General features: G+C 38.3%; 3 protein-coding genes across 3 annotated transcripts; 1 reads left to right on the forward strand and 2 right to left on the reverse strand.

Moving 5' to 3' along the window:
- Positions 1-1,977: 1,977 nt before the first annotated feature.
- On the reverse strand, positions 1,978-10,429 carry gatd3l (glutamine amidotransferase class 1 domain containing 3, like). Its single transcript, XM_084728922.1, has 7 exons — positions 10,221-10,429; positions 9,808-9,860; positions 7,756-7,869; positions 7,485-7,616; positions 7,260-7,352; positions 3,616-3,781; positions 1,978-2,700 (listed from the first exon to the last, which is right to left on the reverse strand). Exons 1-7 carry the CDS (start codon positions 10,335-10,337, stop codon positions 2,566-2,568), a joined length of 810 nt encoding a protein of 269 aa, XP_084585048.1. The 5' UTR covers positions 10,338-10,429; the 3' UTR covers positions 1,978-2,565.
- A 688-nt stretch (positions 10,430-11,117) lies between these two features.
- tmem127 (transmembrane protein 127) lies at positions 11,118-14,854 on the reverse strand. The gene is made up of 3 exons (XM_084728923.1): positions 14,062-14,854; positions 13,806-13,970; positions 11,118-12,626 (listed from the first exon to the last, which is right to left on the reverse strand). The coding sequence occupies exons 1-3, from the start codon at positions 14,303-14,305 to the stop codon at positions 12,316-12,318; spliced, it is 720 nt and encodes a 239-aa protein (XP_084585049.1). The 5' UTR covers positions 14,306-14,854; the 3' UTR covers positions 11,118-12,315.
- Positions 14,855-15,503: 649 nt separating this feature from the next.
- ciao1 (cytosolic iron-sulfur assembly component 1) lies at positions 15,504-20,107 on the forward strand. The gene is made up of 7 exons (XM_084728925.1): positions 15,504-15,909; positions 16,790-16,938; positions 17,027-17,138; positions 17,247-17,335; positions 18,104-18,305; positions 18,634-18,703; positions 19,709-20,107. Exons 1-7 carry the CDS (start codon positions 15,771-15,773, stop codon positions 19,944-19,946), a joined length of 999 nt encoding a protein of 332 aa, XP_084585051.1. The 5' UTR covers positions 15,504-15,770; the 3' UTR covers positions 19,947-20,107.
- The last annotated feature ends 565 nt before the right edge of the window (positions 20,108-20,672 follow it).

Here is a 20,672-nt window from a genome sequence, read left to right on the forward strand (position 1 = left end):
GTGACACGGCTGCTCTTCAATGGGCCAATATGTAGGATTTAGTGTCATCTAGCATTCAGCGGTGAGGTTGCAGATCGCAACCATCTGAAAACCCCTTGTCTTCATAAACATGCATAAACTATGCTCACCTCAGCCACTCTAACGAAGTGTGTAGGAGAACCTACAGTGGTTGCAAAATGCATAAAGGCAAAAGACTCAACATGGTGGAGCTATGGAAGAGTACCTGCTCTCTCTGTAGATATAAACAGCTCATTCTAAGATTAAAAAAAACAGTGAAAACATACTTTTGAATATTATATTCTATTTTGCCATTCTGCTAATAATTCTGTGTAAATCGTACACATTGAAAGATTCACAAGTGGGTATTAACTAATGTGTTTTATGTCGTAGAGAACAAACCATGAAAAACACTTAAGCTTGTGTGAAATACAGACCTTATTTAAGGCAATTAACCAAAAACCCATAAACGTCGAGCCAAAGGGGCCAAAAGTGCTAATGCTTACTAATTTCTGACTTTTAGGCAAAAGGACAAAGCACTAGAGTTTCCACCATTACAACCACAAGATATAACATCAAAAATGAAATCATCTAAATGAAAATCTCTCCTCCTTCCTTTTAACTGACAGTCGTACTACTCACCGTAACTTTGGCTAGAAAAATGTAAATACAGGCTTGTTTCATCTGATTTCAAGGAGAATCTGACCCTGTAATAGGCAATAAAAACAACTATAAAGAAATAGCTGATATTCTCATTAATGGTTGCTTATGTAGGCCATATATGGTTTCTTAACCAGTTAAAAAAATAATAATAAAATGCATACTGTATCTACTGCAAAAAAAAAAAAAAAAACTAATAACACCAGGTATTTTTGTCATATATAACAAAAAAAATTTACAAACTCAGCAACTCATCTGTCACTTTGAATTGGTCATTAAATACCCCTGATGAAAGTGGCTAACTGAGCTTTGTCTATTTTGTTTTGTGTTTTTGTCAAACACCACAGTGCGTGCAGTGAAAACTGGATCCTGTGGGGTGGCACATAATTATAGCAGCTCCCACCCATGGACTAATTATCCAATAGATTTGAAATCCTGCTCAACCAATTATCCAATGGCAATTAAACACCTGGTTGAGGTTGACTATACAGTATATTGTTTTCCTCATGTCTGCCCACTTTTTACTCTGATGAGGACACAGTTTTCACAATGTTACGTTTTTAAAGGTCTTGAATTAATCTGTGTGCTTTAGTCCCTTTTGGTCTCAGTTGTTGAGATATTTCAGTTTGGACCAAAGTGGTCAACCGACCGACTGTGAGACCAACAATACCACATATGGAGCCTCTGTTTCATCCCATCCTTAAATCTCCTCCTGCATTTCAATACACTGTAGGTGCTGAGTCATCCCTCTGGAAAAAGGTGAGTCACAGGTGTCTTATCTCAGCATGCAGCAGGTGTGACAAACATTGCACAACATTGCCAGTAATTGTCCATACAGTTATTGTTTATTTCAAGATCTTATCATTTTAGTTAGTGATATTAAGAAAGTGATAAAGTGACATACAAGGTGTAGTTCATCAGTTATTATCTTTAAAGGATAATTCAGATTATTTGAAGTTTGGTTGTATGAGGTATTTATCCAGAGTTGGTGTTATCACCTACAGTAGCTGGTGGTCAACATGCCCCCACTTCCACTCTAAGCAATGTAATACTGTGGACAGGGTCAGCAGCAAAATGTACTTTAGCCACTGAAAAAAGAGTCACCTAAAAAAAATCAATACCATTATAAGTGTACACTATATTTAGAACATTTTCTCTGCTTTACCTAACTGCTGTTATTTAGCCAAATATCACTCTCTCCAAAACAACCAAACTCCACTGGCAAAATCAGTGATTTTATCTCACAGAACACTGGTCTTGCTGGTGTACCACTGCCTTGATCTGTTAGTTTGTCAATGTTACTGTGTGACTTTGGTGAATCTGAACTATCCTTTAGGACATCAAAGTTACACAGTAACACAAACAACCTGACAGATCAAGACAGCTGTAGACCAGCAGCTGCTGTGTTCTGTGAGGTAAAATGACTGATTTCAGCTATGGAGTTTGGTTGGTTTGCAGAGAGTGATATTTGGATTACAGAACGGCAGTTTCCCATCAAACAACACAATCTGATGGTAAGGTAAAGTGGTAGAAATTATCTTAACATACTGTACATTTAAACTGATATTGATTTTTTTTAAAGTGGATTCCTTCCTGCCTGTAATTAACTAGTACGAAAGTATGTCTCCAGTTCAAAACATGGGTCAAGATAAATAGTGACCCATAAGCCCCTCAAATGTGCAGATCTGCTCTCTGTATTTGTTTCTGGACTCACGCAGATGATTTGGCTCACCTACCTGACACCACATTTGCCTATAATACCATCAATTACACACAACAAACCATTTGCTCTTTAACTAAAGCATTTATATTGTTTCAGGTAAGAATTCATCACAGTACAGAGGTGTAATTATGTTGCACATAAACACCAAACTTTCTCTATTTCTCTTCCAGGCTTCAAGTGTCACATTACTTGGTTGACATGCGCATGACATGTTTGACCATATTTCCAATACCATCAAATATATAGTGATAGTGATACTCAGTTTCCCACATGAAGGTTGGGGTGCTGACCACTTTGTTCTTCTCATCCACATAGGCTTCGTGAAAGAAAGGGTTAAGGTCAAAGCAGGAGTTATTTCAGAACAAAAAGCAACAGTAAAATGTGTATACTTAGCCAACTAACACTGATAAAAAAGTACAGAAGCCCCGAGAAGCATGTGAGAAAAATGATTTGGTGATCCAGTCTAATCTAAATTGTGTTTATGACTTAAAAGATGCAACATATTCCTAAAAAAACAATGTATACATAAACATAAGCCCCTTTAATTATCATTTATGACCCACTAGAAGTGTGTGGTGGTGGCTGTACCAGTAGAGTACTTGCCCTTTGCCTGTATTTCTTATTATTTTGCTGTGCTCAAGGTGTTTTACCAGCCCAAAACATCAGTATTTGACATCCTGGGAATACAAACTATCTTTCTGCTGCATTTACAAACAGCATGCGGTCAAAAAGGAGTTTTGCCAGGAGATTTTATTTTATTCTATCTTATCAGTTGTTTGTTGTGTTGCCACAAGAGGCTGAAATGTGTGGAGTCATAAGAGTGCCATAAAAAATAAGAAATCTGTAAAATAATGAGAAAATAAATACGGAGATATAAATACAAATAAAAAACATTTTAAAATATTATAAACATTTTGCTTTCACATTTAAATATATTTATTTTTTGCATATTAATTAATTAAAGATTTTTAATTCATTTTTTGATGTTCAGTTATTTTATGCCTTTATTGTTCCGTATTCTTTTCCCTATAGCGTTTGCTTTTTCCTACTGTTTTTTTTCTATTCCTTGAAGGGCCAAGCTTTCAGTGAGTAGTCAATTCCTACAAAACAATAGAAAAAATACTAAAAAACATAAATAAATGGCAAAAAATATTTAAATCAGACTTAAAAAATGGATCACCAGAATTGTTTTTCCTCACTTCCTGTCATAAAGAAACAGACCTTAGAAAGGATATATATGGCTCACGGCCGTGGTGGCGAGCGCCCATGTTCTTCACAGCCTGCACCATGTTTGTGTGAGGCCAGTTTCCCCAGCGAGTGTTGTCGTCCCGCTCGTAGCCCATGGTCACCTCGATGTTGGGCAGCACGCGGCAGGCCAGCACCGGAGCCATGCTGGCCAGTCTGAAACGGGAGCAAACAGTCAGATGAGGTTTTTATTAAGTCAAGATTAAGAGACGACACTGATCTCAGGGTGTGGGAATAATTGCCTTACCTGTACTACACAGGAGAGAGTCAGAGGCTGAAAGAAAGGATTTCCCAGCATAAAGCACTGGGGCAGCAGTGTGACACTCTGTCCTCACAGTGTGTACTGACCAAATGGTGAGCGTGAGGCAGGATTACAGCTGTTTATTATCACCATTTTCCAATAAATTTGACTATGGGAGAATATGCAACAGTTCTGGAAAGACAACATCCCTGTTTTTAAACAAAAACATGGTCCACCACAGGTAACACTCACCTGTACGTGAAATTTTGTGAATATTTCTAGGATCCTACAGACTTAAATTTAATTTTCAGTGTAGTTCAAATCAGTAGAATCCCACTAAATGTACCTGGTACTTGACATAACTACTGTTTCACTGGCAAAAAAGACAGTTCACCTGAAATTCAAAAACACACATTTTCTCTCTCACCTGTACTGCTATTTATCCATCTAGATAGAGAGATTTCTGCCTTTGCTCCAGTAAAATGAAACTTCGTAGCACTTAGCTTGTTGTGCTCAAAGCACCAAAAATTGCATTTGAAAAACTCAACAGCTATTGAAATGGACACTTTTTATTGGTTGTTTTGTTGTTTTTATTGTTGTTTGTTATATTGCTCTGCCCGAAGGCACCAGACTCCACTGACAAAAACAGTAAATTTACCTCTCAGAACATGGGAGTAATGGGTTTAGCGCTGCCTTGATCAGTTGGTTTGTTTGCATAAGTTGGATCCAAACTGTATTAAAACACCAAACTCGCACAGTAACACAAACTAACTGACTGGTTGAGGCAGCGGCACACCAGCAATAACTTTCATGTTCTGAGATGTAAAATTATTGTTTTTGTCAGTGGAGTCTGGTGCCTTTGAACAGAGCAGCAGACTAGCTGTTTCTGTTCTGGAGGGATCCTTTCCATTAATGTTGTCAGCAATAAAGAAGAGAATCTGTGGCAAACAAACACTTTCAGTGGACGCACATTGACATATTCTACAAATATGGCCAGTAAAGGCTGCTCACTGTCACTAGTTTATGCTCTCTGTTCCATGTAAGTTTCTTGCTCATATGTTATAGTAAGTGCCTCAGTTCCAAAAACGTTGGGAAAAATGCAATGATTTCCAAAACTTGTACTAAACTGAGTACAGTACTAAAATCAAGCTATTTTAGTTAAGACTATTGTGCAATGAGAAAGACATGTATCAACAATATCCAGAAATGCTGCTGACCTCTGTGGGCCCGAGTTCCTCTGAGATGGACTGACACAAAGTGGAAAAGTGTGCTGAGGTCTGACGAGTCCATATTTTGTTTTCAGAAATCATGGACATTGTGTCCTCTGGACTAAAGAGGAAAATGACAATCTAGACTGTTAAATCTGTGAAGGCCCCATTAATGCTCAAAGGTACATACAGGTCTTGCAGCAACATGCTGCTCCAGACAGGGTGTTTTTCAGAGACATCCCCACTTATTTCAGCAAGATAATACCAAGACACATTCTGCATGCTTCACAGTAAAAGAGTTCAGGTATTATACTGGCCTGCCTGGAGTCTAGGCATTTAACCCTTACACCCTTTAACCCTTTAAAACAGCAATAACACAAACAAACCTATCAAGGCAGCAGAAAGCCAGCTCCTGTGATCTGCGAGGGAAAATGAAAAATGCCAAAGGAGAGGGATGTTATGCTTATATAATGGTATCCCATTAGAAAAGGTTGTCTGACAGCAAGATGAAGCAGTGAAAATATTTTAGATGTGGCGTACATTTAAACTGATATTGGTTTTTTTTTCAGTACTTGGCTTAGTATCTGTGCTGGTTCTCCCACTGCGTCTTCAAACCTCCAGCACATGTCAACTGCCATCTACTGTAGGTAATATACTGACCTCATACAATCCCACTTCAAAAAGTCCCAAACTATCCCTTTAAGCCTGTGCTCTCATGGTGACAGCTGCTTCATCCTCTTCTTCCTCCACTCTTTAATTAGTGTCTCCTGGCCCCGTGACCTGTTGCCCATCATCACCCCGTCAGTCCACGCGGGCCAAAGGATCAGTCACTCTCACCAGGTGATCACACACAGTACGTCACTCTGTCGTGTCTGTGCTGACCCTCCCTGCCTGACCTCACCTGCTCCTCCTGCTGTGTCAGTGAGTGGACACTTTCACCAGACACACTCCTAAACATAAGGAAACCCATTTCTGCCAGTGAAAGAAAAAAAATATCCCCATAGTAAGTCAGACTTATGAGATTTTAAAAAGTCTGAATTATGAGATAATAATAAAAAATAGACTTTTTATCTCATAATGAAATTATGACCTGTTGACCTACAAGTACAAAAGTTTTTTTCTCTTTGATATTTTAATTTAAGCTCAAGGTCAAGTTTATTTAATTACTCTTGTCCTGTTATAACAATGTATTTTCATGTTATTACAACGTACAAATTGATCACATTATAACATGAAACATTTCATGTTATACTAGGATAAATTGTATCTTGGAAGTAAAGTGTATCTTTGGCAGAAATAGACTTCCGTAATAAAGAGCTCAGTATTCACTGTCTGACTCTTTTCCTTTCCAGTGTCCCAATTCCATTACAGGGATCGTTTAAATCTTGTGTGTTTATCTAGCCTGATGTAATCGAACGTAATCTGATTTAAAGTTGGGTATCAGTGGCAGTTTGCATTTTTGTATCCTCTTGTTTAGATTTAAAATGTGAATTTTAAGTGATTGTACAAGTGATTGTGATTGTACAAAAAAGAACTCCCTAGTGTCACACACTGCTGCTCTTATATTTTAACCTTACGATTGTACAACCCGAATTCCCAGAAAGTTGGGACATTGTGTAAATGTGAATAAAAACAGAATTCAATGGTTAGCAAATAATTTTTGTTTTGACTTGCATTCAGTTGAACACAGTACAAAGACAAGATGCTTAATGTTCAAACTGATAACTGACTTGCTGAAAGGTAGATACAGGTTTTGGAGCAACATATGCTGCCATCCAGACGTCTTCTTCAGAGACATCCCTGCATGTGTTACAACAGCGTGGGTACATAGTAAAAGAGTTCAGGTACTAGACTGACCTGCCTGCAGTGCAGTCCTGTCTCCTATTGAAAATGTGCGGTGTATTATGAAGCACAAACTACAACAACAGAGACTTGAACTGTTGAGCACAAGAATGAAAAAAAAAAGTCACTTCCAAACCTGTCTCAACCTTTTTGGAACATGTTGCAGGCATCAGTTTCAGAATAAGTGTTGAAAAGCTTTTTGCAAATCATTGCGTTCTGTTTTTATTTACATTTTACATGACACTGTTGCAGCTTTTCTGGGTTGTGGTTTGTACATAGGTAGACTTATACAGTGTTGCTCCCTCAGTACTGATGGATTAAATAATAACCAGATGATACATACCCAATAGGCTTGCGGGAACGATGGAAATCTTTAAGCACCCTTTCCACATCATTGTGCAGCTTGCAGTCTTTGCCATCCTTCACAAAAGAGGATCTAAAGATTTGAGAGTTACATGATAATATTAGGGCTTCATCTTCATCATGTCAGTTTATATTGCATTTCATGTTACGTTGTTTGACACAGCACAGTCTCAAAGTGTTTACATCATATTTCACTCTCCCTCACAGGTTCTTGGTGATGCCGTGGCCTCCAGGGAAGATGACAGCATCAAAGCTGTTGACATCCAGTTTGGACAGGTCCTGCATCTGCATCATCCCCTGACCATGGCTGAAGCGAGCCGCCTCCATCATCATGTTCCTATGTAACGGCCAGAAATAATCATAAATACTGTCTTATGGAATTAGTCAAGTCAGGTGCATGAGCATACAAAGTTAAATTGGACCCTATGTGACCCTGATCCATCTGAAAGTGCGGCAGTGTTTGCAGACAGGCCTACCGGTTCTCTCCAGAGGACGGCTGCTTCCTCATGTGGTCCATCACATGCATCTGCTGCTGGTTTGGAGCAAACATCTGGAAGCGAGCACCGTTACGGCTCAGGTGGTACATGGTGCTGGAGACAGAGGTGTCATTTACTGTCTCTACATGGTGATATGTTCATTTGGCGAACCCTTTTAATATTTAATCAGTAGGACTTACAAACAGTGATTTCGTTTCACGAGTGCAAATGACATTTCAGAATGTCAAAACTTAAGATAAATTTAGGATATCTGTAAAATACATCTTTTCACAAGTAGAAATGACATTTCGACAAGTCAAAGCTGATTCACAGTTACGTTTGACTGAATCATATCAGTCATTTGTTTTTCACTGGTAACAATTACAGATGTCTACAATTTAGGAATGTAACAAAATATAAAAAGTCTCAATACCATATTGGACTGTGACAATATCTACCATGATATTATATGGTTAATTATTATTATCATTATCACTGTTTGCAGTTCAATTCAAACATTCATTGCCAAAGACAAGTCATGCCATTTTTTTCACATACTCAGGTAATGGCTGGCTACTTTTATTTTTTTAAAGGAAGGAAGCAGAATCACTTTAAGTTAAAAGAAGAAAAACATTTTTTACAAACAGAAAATGGTGTACCATCATATTTATTAAATTTATAAAGGACATTTTTTCAAGTTGTCATTTTTCCATTTTTAATATCGCAACAAATATCATGTTATGTAAATTTTTTTATTATGGTATTGTACCTTGAGGTTTTGGTACCGTTACATCTCTACTCTAATTGAATTTCCATGAATTGAAAAGGGATTGTGTTTAATCAGATATCAACAAGTGATTTCTGATATGCCTAACAGATCAACATACCATTTCAGAAATGTCGCCCTTAATAGCATATTCATTTAGGATTAGTTGGACTTGTTGGAAGGTTTATAAGATATAATTTCAGATACACAAAATCCAATTACATATATCTGTATGCTGATATTCTTGCTGGTTACAATTCCAAGCTGATGTATCAATACTTAAATTCTGACTTTTGAGAACTAAATTTTAGATATGTAGAATTCTGTTTATGATATTTGTAATGTAGGAACAAATGTAGACATCTACAATGTACATTGTCACAAGTAAGAAATGCATTGTTGGTATCAACTATTGACATTTCCACTATTGAATTGTTATCAGTAATTAGCATTTTGACATGTTAATACTTTGGCATTGTGATATGTAGACTTGGAATTATAACATGTATAAAATCAAGATTTAATTATAGTTACCTGAAATTACATTACAATAGATGTCAATGGTAAAAGTTAACTAGCTGTAATTATCTGACATATCGACAACTGACATTTCTACTATAATGTCTAAAATTCAGTTCTGATTAGTTATAAAAGGTATTTTAGGTATCTCAAATATATAAAAAATAGTGTTACTAGTACTTTCAGATACCTGAAATGCAATTCTAGATTGGCTATCTCAAATTACATTCTTATTGGTTACAATTTCAAGCTGACATATCAGTATTTTGAATTTTGAATATAAAACAATTGATTTCTATTATCACTACTGATTACATGCTAAAATTAGACATGTAACAAGACCAAAAATTCACAATACGATATTTATTGCAATATTAAAAGCAAAGACAAATGACAACTCAAAAAGTCCTGTATCAAATGATAAATCTGATGTGAATTTTCCTTTTAAATAAACAGTGCTTTTGCTTTCTGTCGTCAATAAAATAAAAGAAGCAATCCATGACATAAGCATGTGCAAACAACTGGCATAAAATGTCGTTAATGTTTGACTTATGTATGTACAACTGCAAAACAAAAACAATGCAGCAGTCCATAACAGTCCTTTTATAAAATAAAAATAACCACGTGTAGAGCAGCCTGGCACAGTATCAAGACTTTATTAAATTAATATGTAACATATTGTTGCATCCCTAGTTAAAAGAGCTTGTCATATGTTCATGCAATGATGTAAAAATTCCTGTCCTTAGCTCAGCAGGAATGATACTCACTAAACTCCCTCGTGGACATCAGTCCCATCCCACCAGCCACATCCTGAGAAAACCTGCAATACATCATGATTTACACATCACAATAATGCCACCACTAATAATTTGTCTATTCTTCTTCACTAGTTTCAATTATGGAAGAGTATTAGAGCCAAGCATTAGGAAAAAATAAATCAGAAGACGAAGATTTATAATTCCTTTTTTTATTTTTAAAATGAAGTTGGAAGTGCTGAGTATAAGTTTTGTATACCATTTAAAAATAACATACATTAAATAATCTGGCACTGATAGTGAAAGTTCAACTTGGCATTTCAACTTTTTTTCTTTTAAATGTGAAATTTAAAAAAAATTCCTCCTCCTCTCATCTTTCCCCTGGCCCTGATAGTTTCCCATACATAGTGATATGTTTCACTTACCACTGCAATATTGGTGTTCCCCCAGTTGCCATAGTCACCATGGTGAACAAAGCAGGCAGGCTGGCGAGAAAGCACAGCCAGGGTTTGTTTTGACAGCAAAGTCCTGGTTGCCAGCATTATTTCGCTTCAATCTCCCTGTTTGAGTAAGAAAATAATGTGAATGAACAGTTTTTACAGCCTCTGAGTCTGTGAAGTTGTAATATTGATCGTGCTGTGGCCGTCTGTATATATACGGCAGAGTGTGTTGAAGTGACGTTAGTGCGTAAGCTCTATTTTCTGAGAAGAGACATAGCTTCCTTGCCTTGAATGGCCTATTCCCCTCCTGAACACCCTTCCCTATTAATACCTTGTTTATTCATCTGATTAACTTAAGTCATTTGGCCACTGAGTGACACTTCAGCTTCAGGGAGCAATCTAAAAGTGCTTTAACCCATTAAATATCTTGACCCATTTACAATTTAACTCTTTAGTGTGGCATCTATATGGAGAAATCAGCAGAAATAATGAAAATATCTTTAAAATCTAGTTTAATTTGAATCCTAATGTCTGATAATGAGAATAAGTTTGACACAACACTCTACATCCAGGTGCAGCTTTTTAAAAATGCTTCATACTGTATTTCCATAAAGTAGCAGTGGCTGAGGTGCCTTTTATACTGTACAGTACAAGGCATACTGTATGCCCTTTAAAGTCTATTAGGTCGTAAGGCTCTTACTCACTGTAATGCCGTGTTGAGTCTAGACAGTAAACCCAGAAATACCCCGGTCAGACTGAAATGTCAAAGTCAATATACAGTTAAATCCAAACTACAGCTCTTATCCATAGGCTGCATTTGGTGGAAGACACTCATAATTAGTGAAGCTCCACGACCCAAGATAAACTTACAGATGACAAATGTGAGGCAAAATATGGCATTTATTTTATTATGACCACTTTTTTTTTATGTATAAACAATCAATATTTACATACTGGTGATGAAAGTAAAGCAACAATTTGAGGAACAAAATGCAGAAATGGAATAAACAGAACAACACAACCAACTAGTCACCACATCAATCACAATTTTAAGCCTCAGCTGGAACTTTCCGTGAGATGTACTTCATGTAAGATCCTGCCTGAAGGTTTAAAATTTGCACACAAAAGAACTCATGCATAGAAAAACACATACTCAAACTGTCACGAGTGGAAATCACAAAGTACAAAAAAGGTTCTTTTTGTTTTTTTAAATCAAATACAAGAAACGTGACACAACCTGTTCCTGATACTAAGCGTCAGTAATTTTGAGACATACAGACGTGTTTCTCAATTTCTCCGTGGCTGCTGCTGCTAGTTCTCGACACACAACACGTCATGATCCTTTTCAAAACATCCACAAAGACTGGTCTCACATTTTGCAATTTTCTTGTGTTATTTCAAGTACAAATGTGATTTAAAATAAGACTAAACCAGTGACAGATGCCTACAAAGCAAAAGAAGGAAAGAAAGACACGGCACAGACAGCTAAATAATAAATAAGGTCCATTTGATATTTTATATAAAAGAAATGTCTAAAACAAACTCCTCAGTGTATGTCTGCATCTTTGATGGTAAAATGAAACCATACACATGGCAAGCTTATCAAAAATGACATCAAAATGATGCTTAACAAAGCTCCATCCACTTCCAACCAAGAGCAAATACAATCGCTGACATTCTGCCGACAGCCCAGCTTCAAATATTGGCACTGATCAGGCTGCGGCTGTCTCATCACTGCATCATTACTTATGATGAGCCATGTTTGAGCACTCCTTGCAGTTTAGATTGCTTCACATGTAAGAACCAAATCCTAAAAGCCATTTACATGCAAATCACTAACAACTTCAGTGGTGAAAGTAAGAATCATCTCCTAAATTTCTGCCACCACTAAAGAAAGCTTTCATGCACCCAAGCACTGTCAGTAGAGGAGTTTGTGCACCGACTGTGTGCACGCTGTGTTCATTATGGAGAGTATTTGCGAAGATATCCATTTGATAAAGAGTGGGGTTTGCTCATCAAGCCGATAGCCGTGCTGAGAGAGAAAGAAGCGTGTGTTGTTAACAAGGCCAGTCTGGCTGCGTTAGGGCGTGTAGGCAGGTGGCGGCTGAAACTGATTGGCAATGTCATAATCAGCAGGGAAAGTTTCACTGCTGTCCTCCATCTCCGAGAGCAGCTCTAAAGCCTGCTCCTCCTCCTCGGTGGGGTAGTGGCGCAGGAGGTTTGCGGCTGTGGCGAGGATAGAAGCTCCGCCAGCGCCTGCCACCAGGTAGAAGCTGATGGCGAAAGTGACATATATGAGGGAGCCGTGGTACTTTTTGTGTTGCTGCTGCAGGGACAGGATGAGCTCTGAGGCCCAGTAGCAGAAGCCGATGACTGTGGCACACTGCAGCACTGAGGAGAGAAAGAAAAAACAGTTAAAGGAGCAATATGTGCACAATATGAAATTGTGCGTGCTAAAATAAGTACTGCAGTCCAAATAGTGAGTTGGAGCCATAGATTGTATATTAAAAGTACTGAAATCCTATTTAATATATGAGCTACAGTTGAATTAAATTCTTACAACTCATAGACAGACACTTAGTCATTCAGCAAACATTCAGCATTAATTTAACTCTAATTAATATGAAAAGGGCAATCAAAAACAGTTACTCTGGTCTGGAATAGAAATTTCAAAGAGAGGCACTGTGGCTGTAGCGTTGATGTTAGAGAAGTGAGTATTTAAACTTAACATGTTTCCTTGGCCTCTGATGGTATATCATGATCATATTATGATTAATTAGAGTAAATATATTACAGGATGCCTCTTTAAGTACCCCAAAATAACTATAAGGATTCAGCAGTATCTATTTTTTCATACCCCCTGACATTTTACTGTATATGACAATATTTGAGAAAACAATACAACACTAAGCCCTCTACCATTGTGAGTTAAAGGCCTTCTGTATTTGAAGTAGTATGTCCCCTCAGTGTTTCCGTGAGGCAGGAGTTGTTGAGGCGGGATGTCCAATAAATTTTTTAAAACAATTGCATGTAAAGGGAAGAGGCATCTGGCGACACACAAGATACACTTGAAAGCACAGAGATGCACCGTGCTCAACTGCTTGTGTGACCCCATGACAAGCTCATCAGCACAGATACAACACACTAAATGAGACACCATAATACAATTTGTTTTAAGGTAACAAAAACACAACAATTCTTATTTTCAGGTGATTATAGACAAATGAAAACATACTTATGAATATTATACTCCATTTTTGCCATATTTGGCCTACAAATCCTCTTATATCTTTAGCACTGGATCTTTTAAGTATTGTTTTTGTATCAGGAAACAAAAAACACAACCCTACTACAGTAATGAGCTGGTGTCAACATCGTCATGTTCCAGTTCTGATCTCTAGTGCCTTGTTTTAAGAACTTTAATAGAAAGCGGACTGTCTCTATTTTTGGCAATATTAGAGCAAGACAACACAATTTCTAAATACCTGGTATACCATAATACCTTGATGCTGCCCAAGCCTACCGACTACTCTAAAATAAAATGCTTGTTGGTGGATGACAGATTAATACCTGTGAGAATATGTGCAAATGCATATCTGCGTGTGATCTTTAGTGCAGGGTGTTTGGGACCAAACACATCCAGGAGGAAAGCAGTGAGACTGCAGAGGATGCCCAGGAAACAGAAGGCAGCGATCACCCTCAGCAGCAGTATGGTCTGTGGGTTTACACAGTAATCTGGAGAACACACAGAAATCACAAAGCATTACATGTGAGCTACACAATTAATCTCCTCTGTAGATTGTACTGGGTTTGTGCTGGTCCTCACCATCCAGAAGCTTGGGATCGATGTACCCCAGGACATCTGCCACCCCCAACTCTTGTCTCGGACAGGTGCCTCCATGAACCCGGAGCCAGGCCGGTTCTGCCAGAGCCGTGCATAGGGCTGTGATGGACAGAGCTCCGGGCAGGGCTGACACCAGGCTCCGCTCCGGCTGCTTAGGCAGGGAGGTGCCCCCTCTCCTCCTTCGACCTCCAGGGACAGTGGAACCTGGCGGGGCGTACATACTCATCCGATCTCCTTGTCGTCTGTCGTAGTGTTGGTTTCTGTTTATTGTCAGTATGTGACTGCACTACACGATCCGTTGGTAAGGTCAGCCAGCTGACTGGCCACAGTTAAGAGCTGTTAGCCGGTACAGCTAACGTTTCCTGGGTGGTGAACAGATGACAGCGGTCCCGGAGCTTCGATCACTGTGGTATATGAAGTTTCCAAACGACGTTTGACCTTAAAACTATCTGCCTGAAATAAACAGGATAAGTATCGGACTGACGGGAAACAATGAACAGATGGCCTTCGGGCCTGTTAGCTCTGTTGTTAGCGTGTGAAGCTAACTCACAGCTAATCCCAAACTGTCGCCAGCTGTCATAAAAATATAAACTTAATGGAGAGAAATTCGATAAATTTCAGGCTATTAACTAATCTGTTAACCTACTGCGGTGAAAAATGAGTTCAGTTTAGTCCACAAAAACAAAGACAAAACAAAACAAAAGGCAGCTTACGCTGGTTTCCTGTAAAATATCGACTTCCTTGTTCACACCATTCTTCTTCGTGGCTGCAATAAGCTGCAGTCTCAATGCGACTAGTGGCGATCGGGGCTGCCACCTACTGGTGACTCCTCTAAAATCAGTTACGTGGAGTAGTAAATGGTTAAATATGCTGTTCTAACATTATATAACATTTTTATTGCGATGGTGTTGTTATATATTATGCAATGTGTGTATTTTTCGTTCTACAAGTCACATAATTATAAATATGCAGTGTTTACAGGGAATAAACAAATTTAGTCACTTCTCAGGAACTGCAACAAGCAGGAGCAGAGAGAAGAATAACAGAAACAAACACCTCAGGGTCTATAAAACAAAGAACTTGAATAGATTTGAAATGTCTAAATATTTTAATTAAAGAGTTCTTAAATAGTGGTCGAGTATGTAACATCAATATTTTAAAATGAAGGTTATTCTTTTAACCAATATCATTTTTTGATATAACAAATTATAACATTATTATTATTATTATTATTATTATTATTATTATTATTATTATTATTATTATTGTTGTTGTTGTTATTCTTATTATCATTATTATTATTAGTAGTAGTGGTATTAGTATTATTATTGTTGTTGTTGACAAGAAAAGGAAAAAAGAAAAAAATAAATCCCACAATGCACCGCGCCAAGCACTTAATGAGAAAAGATGGCGGCATTTCCGACATGGTCCTGTTTGTGAACTTTTGTACTGTGTTCTTTCGTGCAGATACGTTGATTTTCTGATTCCAGTTTCTATTGAAGCTGTTAAATTACTGTAGTTTAGGACAGCATCGCCGTTTGTTTGTGCGGCTTGTTACGGTGCGTCGTGCTGTTTGTTAACCAATTTATTTCGTGTTAGCTAACCGTCAGCGCTAACGGACAGGAGGAGACACCTGACCGGGAGTGACAGCAGCTCAGACGCATCTTCATCATTGTACTAGCAGCTGAGACATGAAGGAGGCTCTGTCCCTGGTCCAGAGACTGAGCGCTCACCCGGACTCTCGATGCTGGTTCGTCTGCTGGAGTCCCTCCGGGACGTTGCTGGCCTCCTGCGGGGGAGACAAGGCCATCCGGATCTGGGGTAGAGAGGGTGAGCTGTCAAAATGAACTGAGTGACAGTTAACTTATAAAACATTGAGCTGATGCTTAAGCTAGCGGTCAAATAACATTATATTATAATAATACAGCAGTATGGGTTTGATTGGATGTACTGTCTTCTTGTACTCTTTTAGAAACCAATTGCTCATAACATCTCACTAACGTTCACGTCACTGCTTCAGATATTCTTGCAGTTATAACGAGTTCTTACTAGTTTTCAGTCACTCTCTGAGTTCACTCTCATGTGGTCAAAAAAAGTCAGATGAATATAAGTTTTCACGTTCCTGTCATCCTTCCTCTAAATCAACGATTTGAAAACACTACCGACCAATACTGAAAAAAAAAAAATCCTAGATCGACATTGGATATTTTTTTATACAGAATATAATGTACAGCAGTGACTCCCAGTGTGTGGGCTGCGGCCCACAGGTGGTGCCGTGAAGGCCCTGTAGGTGGGTCTTGAGAGGTCAGGAAAAATAAATAAATAAATAAATAAAACTGTTTAACTGTCAATTTTATAAGTTTGAAACTACCATAAAATATTATTGATAAATTTAAAAAAAAATCAGAACTAATAAATCAAAGCCATGGGATTTATTTATCTAACATAGTTTAACAGTATAATATATCTGGAAATTCAACATAGAAACTATTTCTGAGATAAAATACCAGGTATGTCTATTTTTGGCTCATTTAATTAATTAAATACCTAAAATCAGACATACAAAACCTGTAAATGCATATTACCAAAAATTAGTGTTGCACATTGATTTTGAATATTTCCTTTATTAATTATTAACAGAAATTAAAAGGATAGCAGCCTTAGTATAAACAGTATGATGGCTGACAACTTTCCCAACCTCCTCTTTCAGGTGACTCTTGGGTATGTATGAGTGTCCTTCAGGATGGACACCAGCGCACTGTGAGGAAAGTGGCGTGGTCTCCCTGTGGGAACTATCTGGCCTCAGCCAGCTTTGATGCAACCACGTGCATCTGGAAGAAGAAGGACAATGATTTTGAGGTTGGGTGAGATGTTTAATCTGAACTTTAAATAACCTGCAACTTTGTAGATTTCTGTCTGTGTTTAACCTTTAAACCTTGTTTTCCAGAGTTTGACTGTGTTGGAAGGACATGAAAATGAGGTCAAATGTGTGGCGTGGGCACCTTCAGGGAACCTGCTGGCAACATGCAGCCGAGACAAAAGTGTCTGGGTCTGGGAAGGTTTGTGTTAAACTGCAATGTGTCACTGCATCAGATGCATGAATTCTGTTTACTGATCTGCTGATCTATGCCTCTGAAATGATCTCTTTCCATTTTTGCATTTCACAGTGGATGAAGAGGATGAGTATGAGTGTGTTACGGTCGTAAACTCTCACACACAAGATGTCAAGCACGTTGTTTGGCACCCGACCCAGGAGGTAGGTCATACTCTACTCTGTGGACTGAAATCATTTCTCTGTTTGCTGCACCATTATTTTATTTTTAAATATATTTTTTTTATTATGTTAAGTGCTTAACAAAAATATGTCAGCTATAAAGGAAGAAAGGACAACAAAAATGGACATCCCCCTAAAGAACCCCAAAGGAAAACAGCACATCTTAGCCACATTCAAATTGAATTAAGTACAAGCAGCTTTACAAAATACATTTACAAAGGTATATACAGATAGTAAAAAAGGAGAAAAAAAGATACACAGCGATGTTCTTTGAGGTGGCCACATCAAAGTAGTCCTCGCCCTAAAAAAATTTCAATCCCAGGTACCAGATCTTGTCGAATGCACTCACTTTATTGTCAGTATAGAATCTCAGTCTCTTTAGATGTCACGTTTTTGCCATGACTCCCATCCACAAACCATAAGTTTCCGCACTCTTAAAATCAACTTTGCAGCTTTTGCCATTCCAAACAAAACAGCCTTTGTTTCATACTTACTGGGGAATTTGTTGCTTCAAGAAGGGATCAGGATCAGGTTCCTTGTGTTTCCTAAAAGCAGTTGAAAAACAATGAAGGCTGCTTTTCCAATATGTATTAAGTTTACTGCACAACCAGAAAGCATGTGTAAAATTACTGGCCACAGACTTATGAGTACAAACAGGTGAAACATCAGTAAAAACACTGTGTATTTTTTTCCTGGAGTAATAGAGTCTGTGTTGTTATCTCACTTTGTATTCACCATGTATTCATGCAGCTCCTGGCTTCAGCCAGCTACGACAACAACATTTGTATTTACAAGGAGGAGGATGATGACTGGGAGTGTCGGGCCACCCTGCAAGGACACACGTCCACAGTCTGGAGTTTATCTTTTGATGCGACTGGACAGAGGCTGGCCTCCTGCAGCGACGACCGCACCGTGAAGATTTGGAAGGAGTATCCAAATGAAAGTGCACAGGGTGAGTTGTTGGGGGTAGACGATGTTAGTCTGATCATAAATCAAGTCATTAATCAGAAAACATCGTTAACAAAATGTGGTATCCTATCAGTGACCAAACTAGGTATAATTTCATCTCATGTTTTAATTATTGACATGCAAGCACTTAAGAACGTAAATATCATCGTGTCCTAAGACTAACCAGTAGACAAGCTGCATGACACTGGAGACCAGATTTAATATCAGTCACATACTTGAATTGATTTTAACTGACTATATGAAAATTACATTAGGGTGGATAAGTGGACGGATGCTATTTTATCTTTATTTCTGTTCTGTTTATCAAACAGGAGACTTGTCATGGAAGTGTATCTGCACTCTGTCTGGGTACCACGGACGAACAGTGTATGATGTCGCCTGGTAAGATTCTTCTCACTGTCATATTATGTTGTATGAGTCCAGTGGACTCTCAACCCTGTTTATACCCTTAATCTGGTGAGACCTGTGGATCATCTGCTTGTCCATTAAAGGGACAGATCACCCCTAAATCAAAATGACATACTTTTCGTCTGGCCTTCAGTGCCATTTATCCATATTAAAAATGGTTCCTACATGAAACTGCTCACAACACAGGGTGTAGATTCCAAGGCACTCTCTTTTAAAACAATTATAATGCCTTTATTGTTTTGGCATGGCCATGCTAAACCATAAAAGAAACACACAGGTTTCGGAATCAAGCCTTTGTCTGGGAGTCAAACACATGAAATACAACAAACAGCCCTTTATATTGGTCTTCCACAGACAGCAATCTTCCACTTGGAGTTTTGGCTGAGAGGTTGTGGGAATAGAAACACTCCAGCAGATGGAATTGTTTATCCCATGATATTCATCAAACATTTAATTAAAGACCAACATATTATCTTAGTAATTTTAGTAGTTTAACTACATTGCCATGTTGAATATTGTGGGCTAAACAATGCCATCTGCTGGTGTGTTTTTATTCCCACACCCTGATCTGACCTGTTTGGCTCCCCGATTAAGTCTTGATGCTGAAACACATTAGAATTTGTTTACGGTCTAACGTGACCATGATGTGACAATAAAGGCATTATAATTGGCATTTGTTATAAAGTTTTTTTTTTTAAAAATACGTGTCCCGATCAAAATAGCACCTCAAACAAACACATTTTTTAAGGAAGTGCTCCTACCCAAACATTGTTTTAAAGTCTTGTTCCTTATTATTGGTGCAGGGGGTAAATTAACTCTTTAGTAAAATCATGTTAGAAATCGTGCCTTTTTAAAAACATTCAAAACTGTTTGACCTTTCAGTAGGAATTTCAAAATGCATTGTAATTTTTACAGGTCTGCTTGCAACTTAATTTATTATCTCGTTAGATGAAACTGATAACGTTTATCTTTGCTCAGGTGTGGACTGACTGGCGCTATCGCCACTGCCTGTGGTGACGATGCAGTGCGAGTGTTTAAGGAGGATGAGACAGCTGATCCCGACCAGCCCGTGTTCTCGCTGGCTGCTCAGGTGGCCAAAGCTCACAGCCAGGATGTCAACTGTGTTGCATGGAACCCAAAGGAGGCCGGTCTCCTGGCCTCCTGCAGCGATGACGGAGAGATCACCATCTGGAGGTTCCAAGAGGAAGACTGCTGAATATAACTGGCTTCTCAGAACAAAATTGGCAAGTCACACACTGGGAACTGTAGTCATCACACTTTGTTCTTTCACCTTTTACAGCTGACAGCTCAGCAGGATTCAGCTTGATATTTGCGCATAAACATGTCATGTATTATCATTAAAGAAAGTTGGGATTATTTCATGTAGGGCTGTATGATGTACTTATCCATGGGCAGTGAATTACTTATAGGAGATGCCGGTCGACCTGCTGTTGACAGGGTCAGCAACAAAAGATTTTTGCTACTTAAGACAGCTGACAGAAATAGCAGTGTATGTTATATTTAGAATATTTTCACTGCTTTACTTTGCTGTCTGATAGGAAACTGCTGTTACATAAGCCAAATATCACTCTCTCCAAATCAACCAAACGCCATAGGCAAAATCAGTCATTTTAGCTTACAGAACACAGGAATTACTGCCTTCATCTGTTAGTATGTTTTTTGTTATTGGGTGACTTTGGTGAATCAGTACCAAGCTTTTAAAACACCAAACGCACACAATAATACAAAAAAAAATTAACAGATTGAGGCAGCAGTAAATCAGCAACTCCTGTTTTCTGCAAGCTACAAGACTGGTTTTGATGACTGGATTTTGGTTGGTTTGGAGAGAGCGAAGTACCTCAAACAAGCCCACTTCAAATAAACCAAACTGTCCCTTTTAATGTCTGTTTCTAAAACAATAATGCTTCAGTGCATCTTGTGC

Source organism: Lutjanus erythropterus, chromosome 10, assembly GCF_056507025.1.
Source record: "Lutjanus erythropterus isolate fLutEry1 chromosome 10, fLutEry1.hap2, whole genome shotgun sequence".
Taxonomy (NCBI): domain Eukaryota; kingdom Metazoa; phylum Chordata; class Actinopteri; order Lutjaniformes; family Lutjanidae; genus Lutjanus; species Lutjanus erythropterus.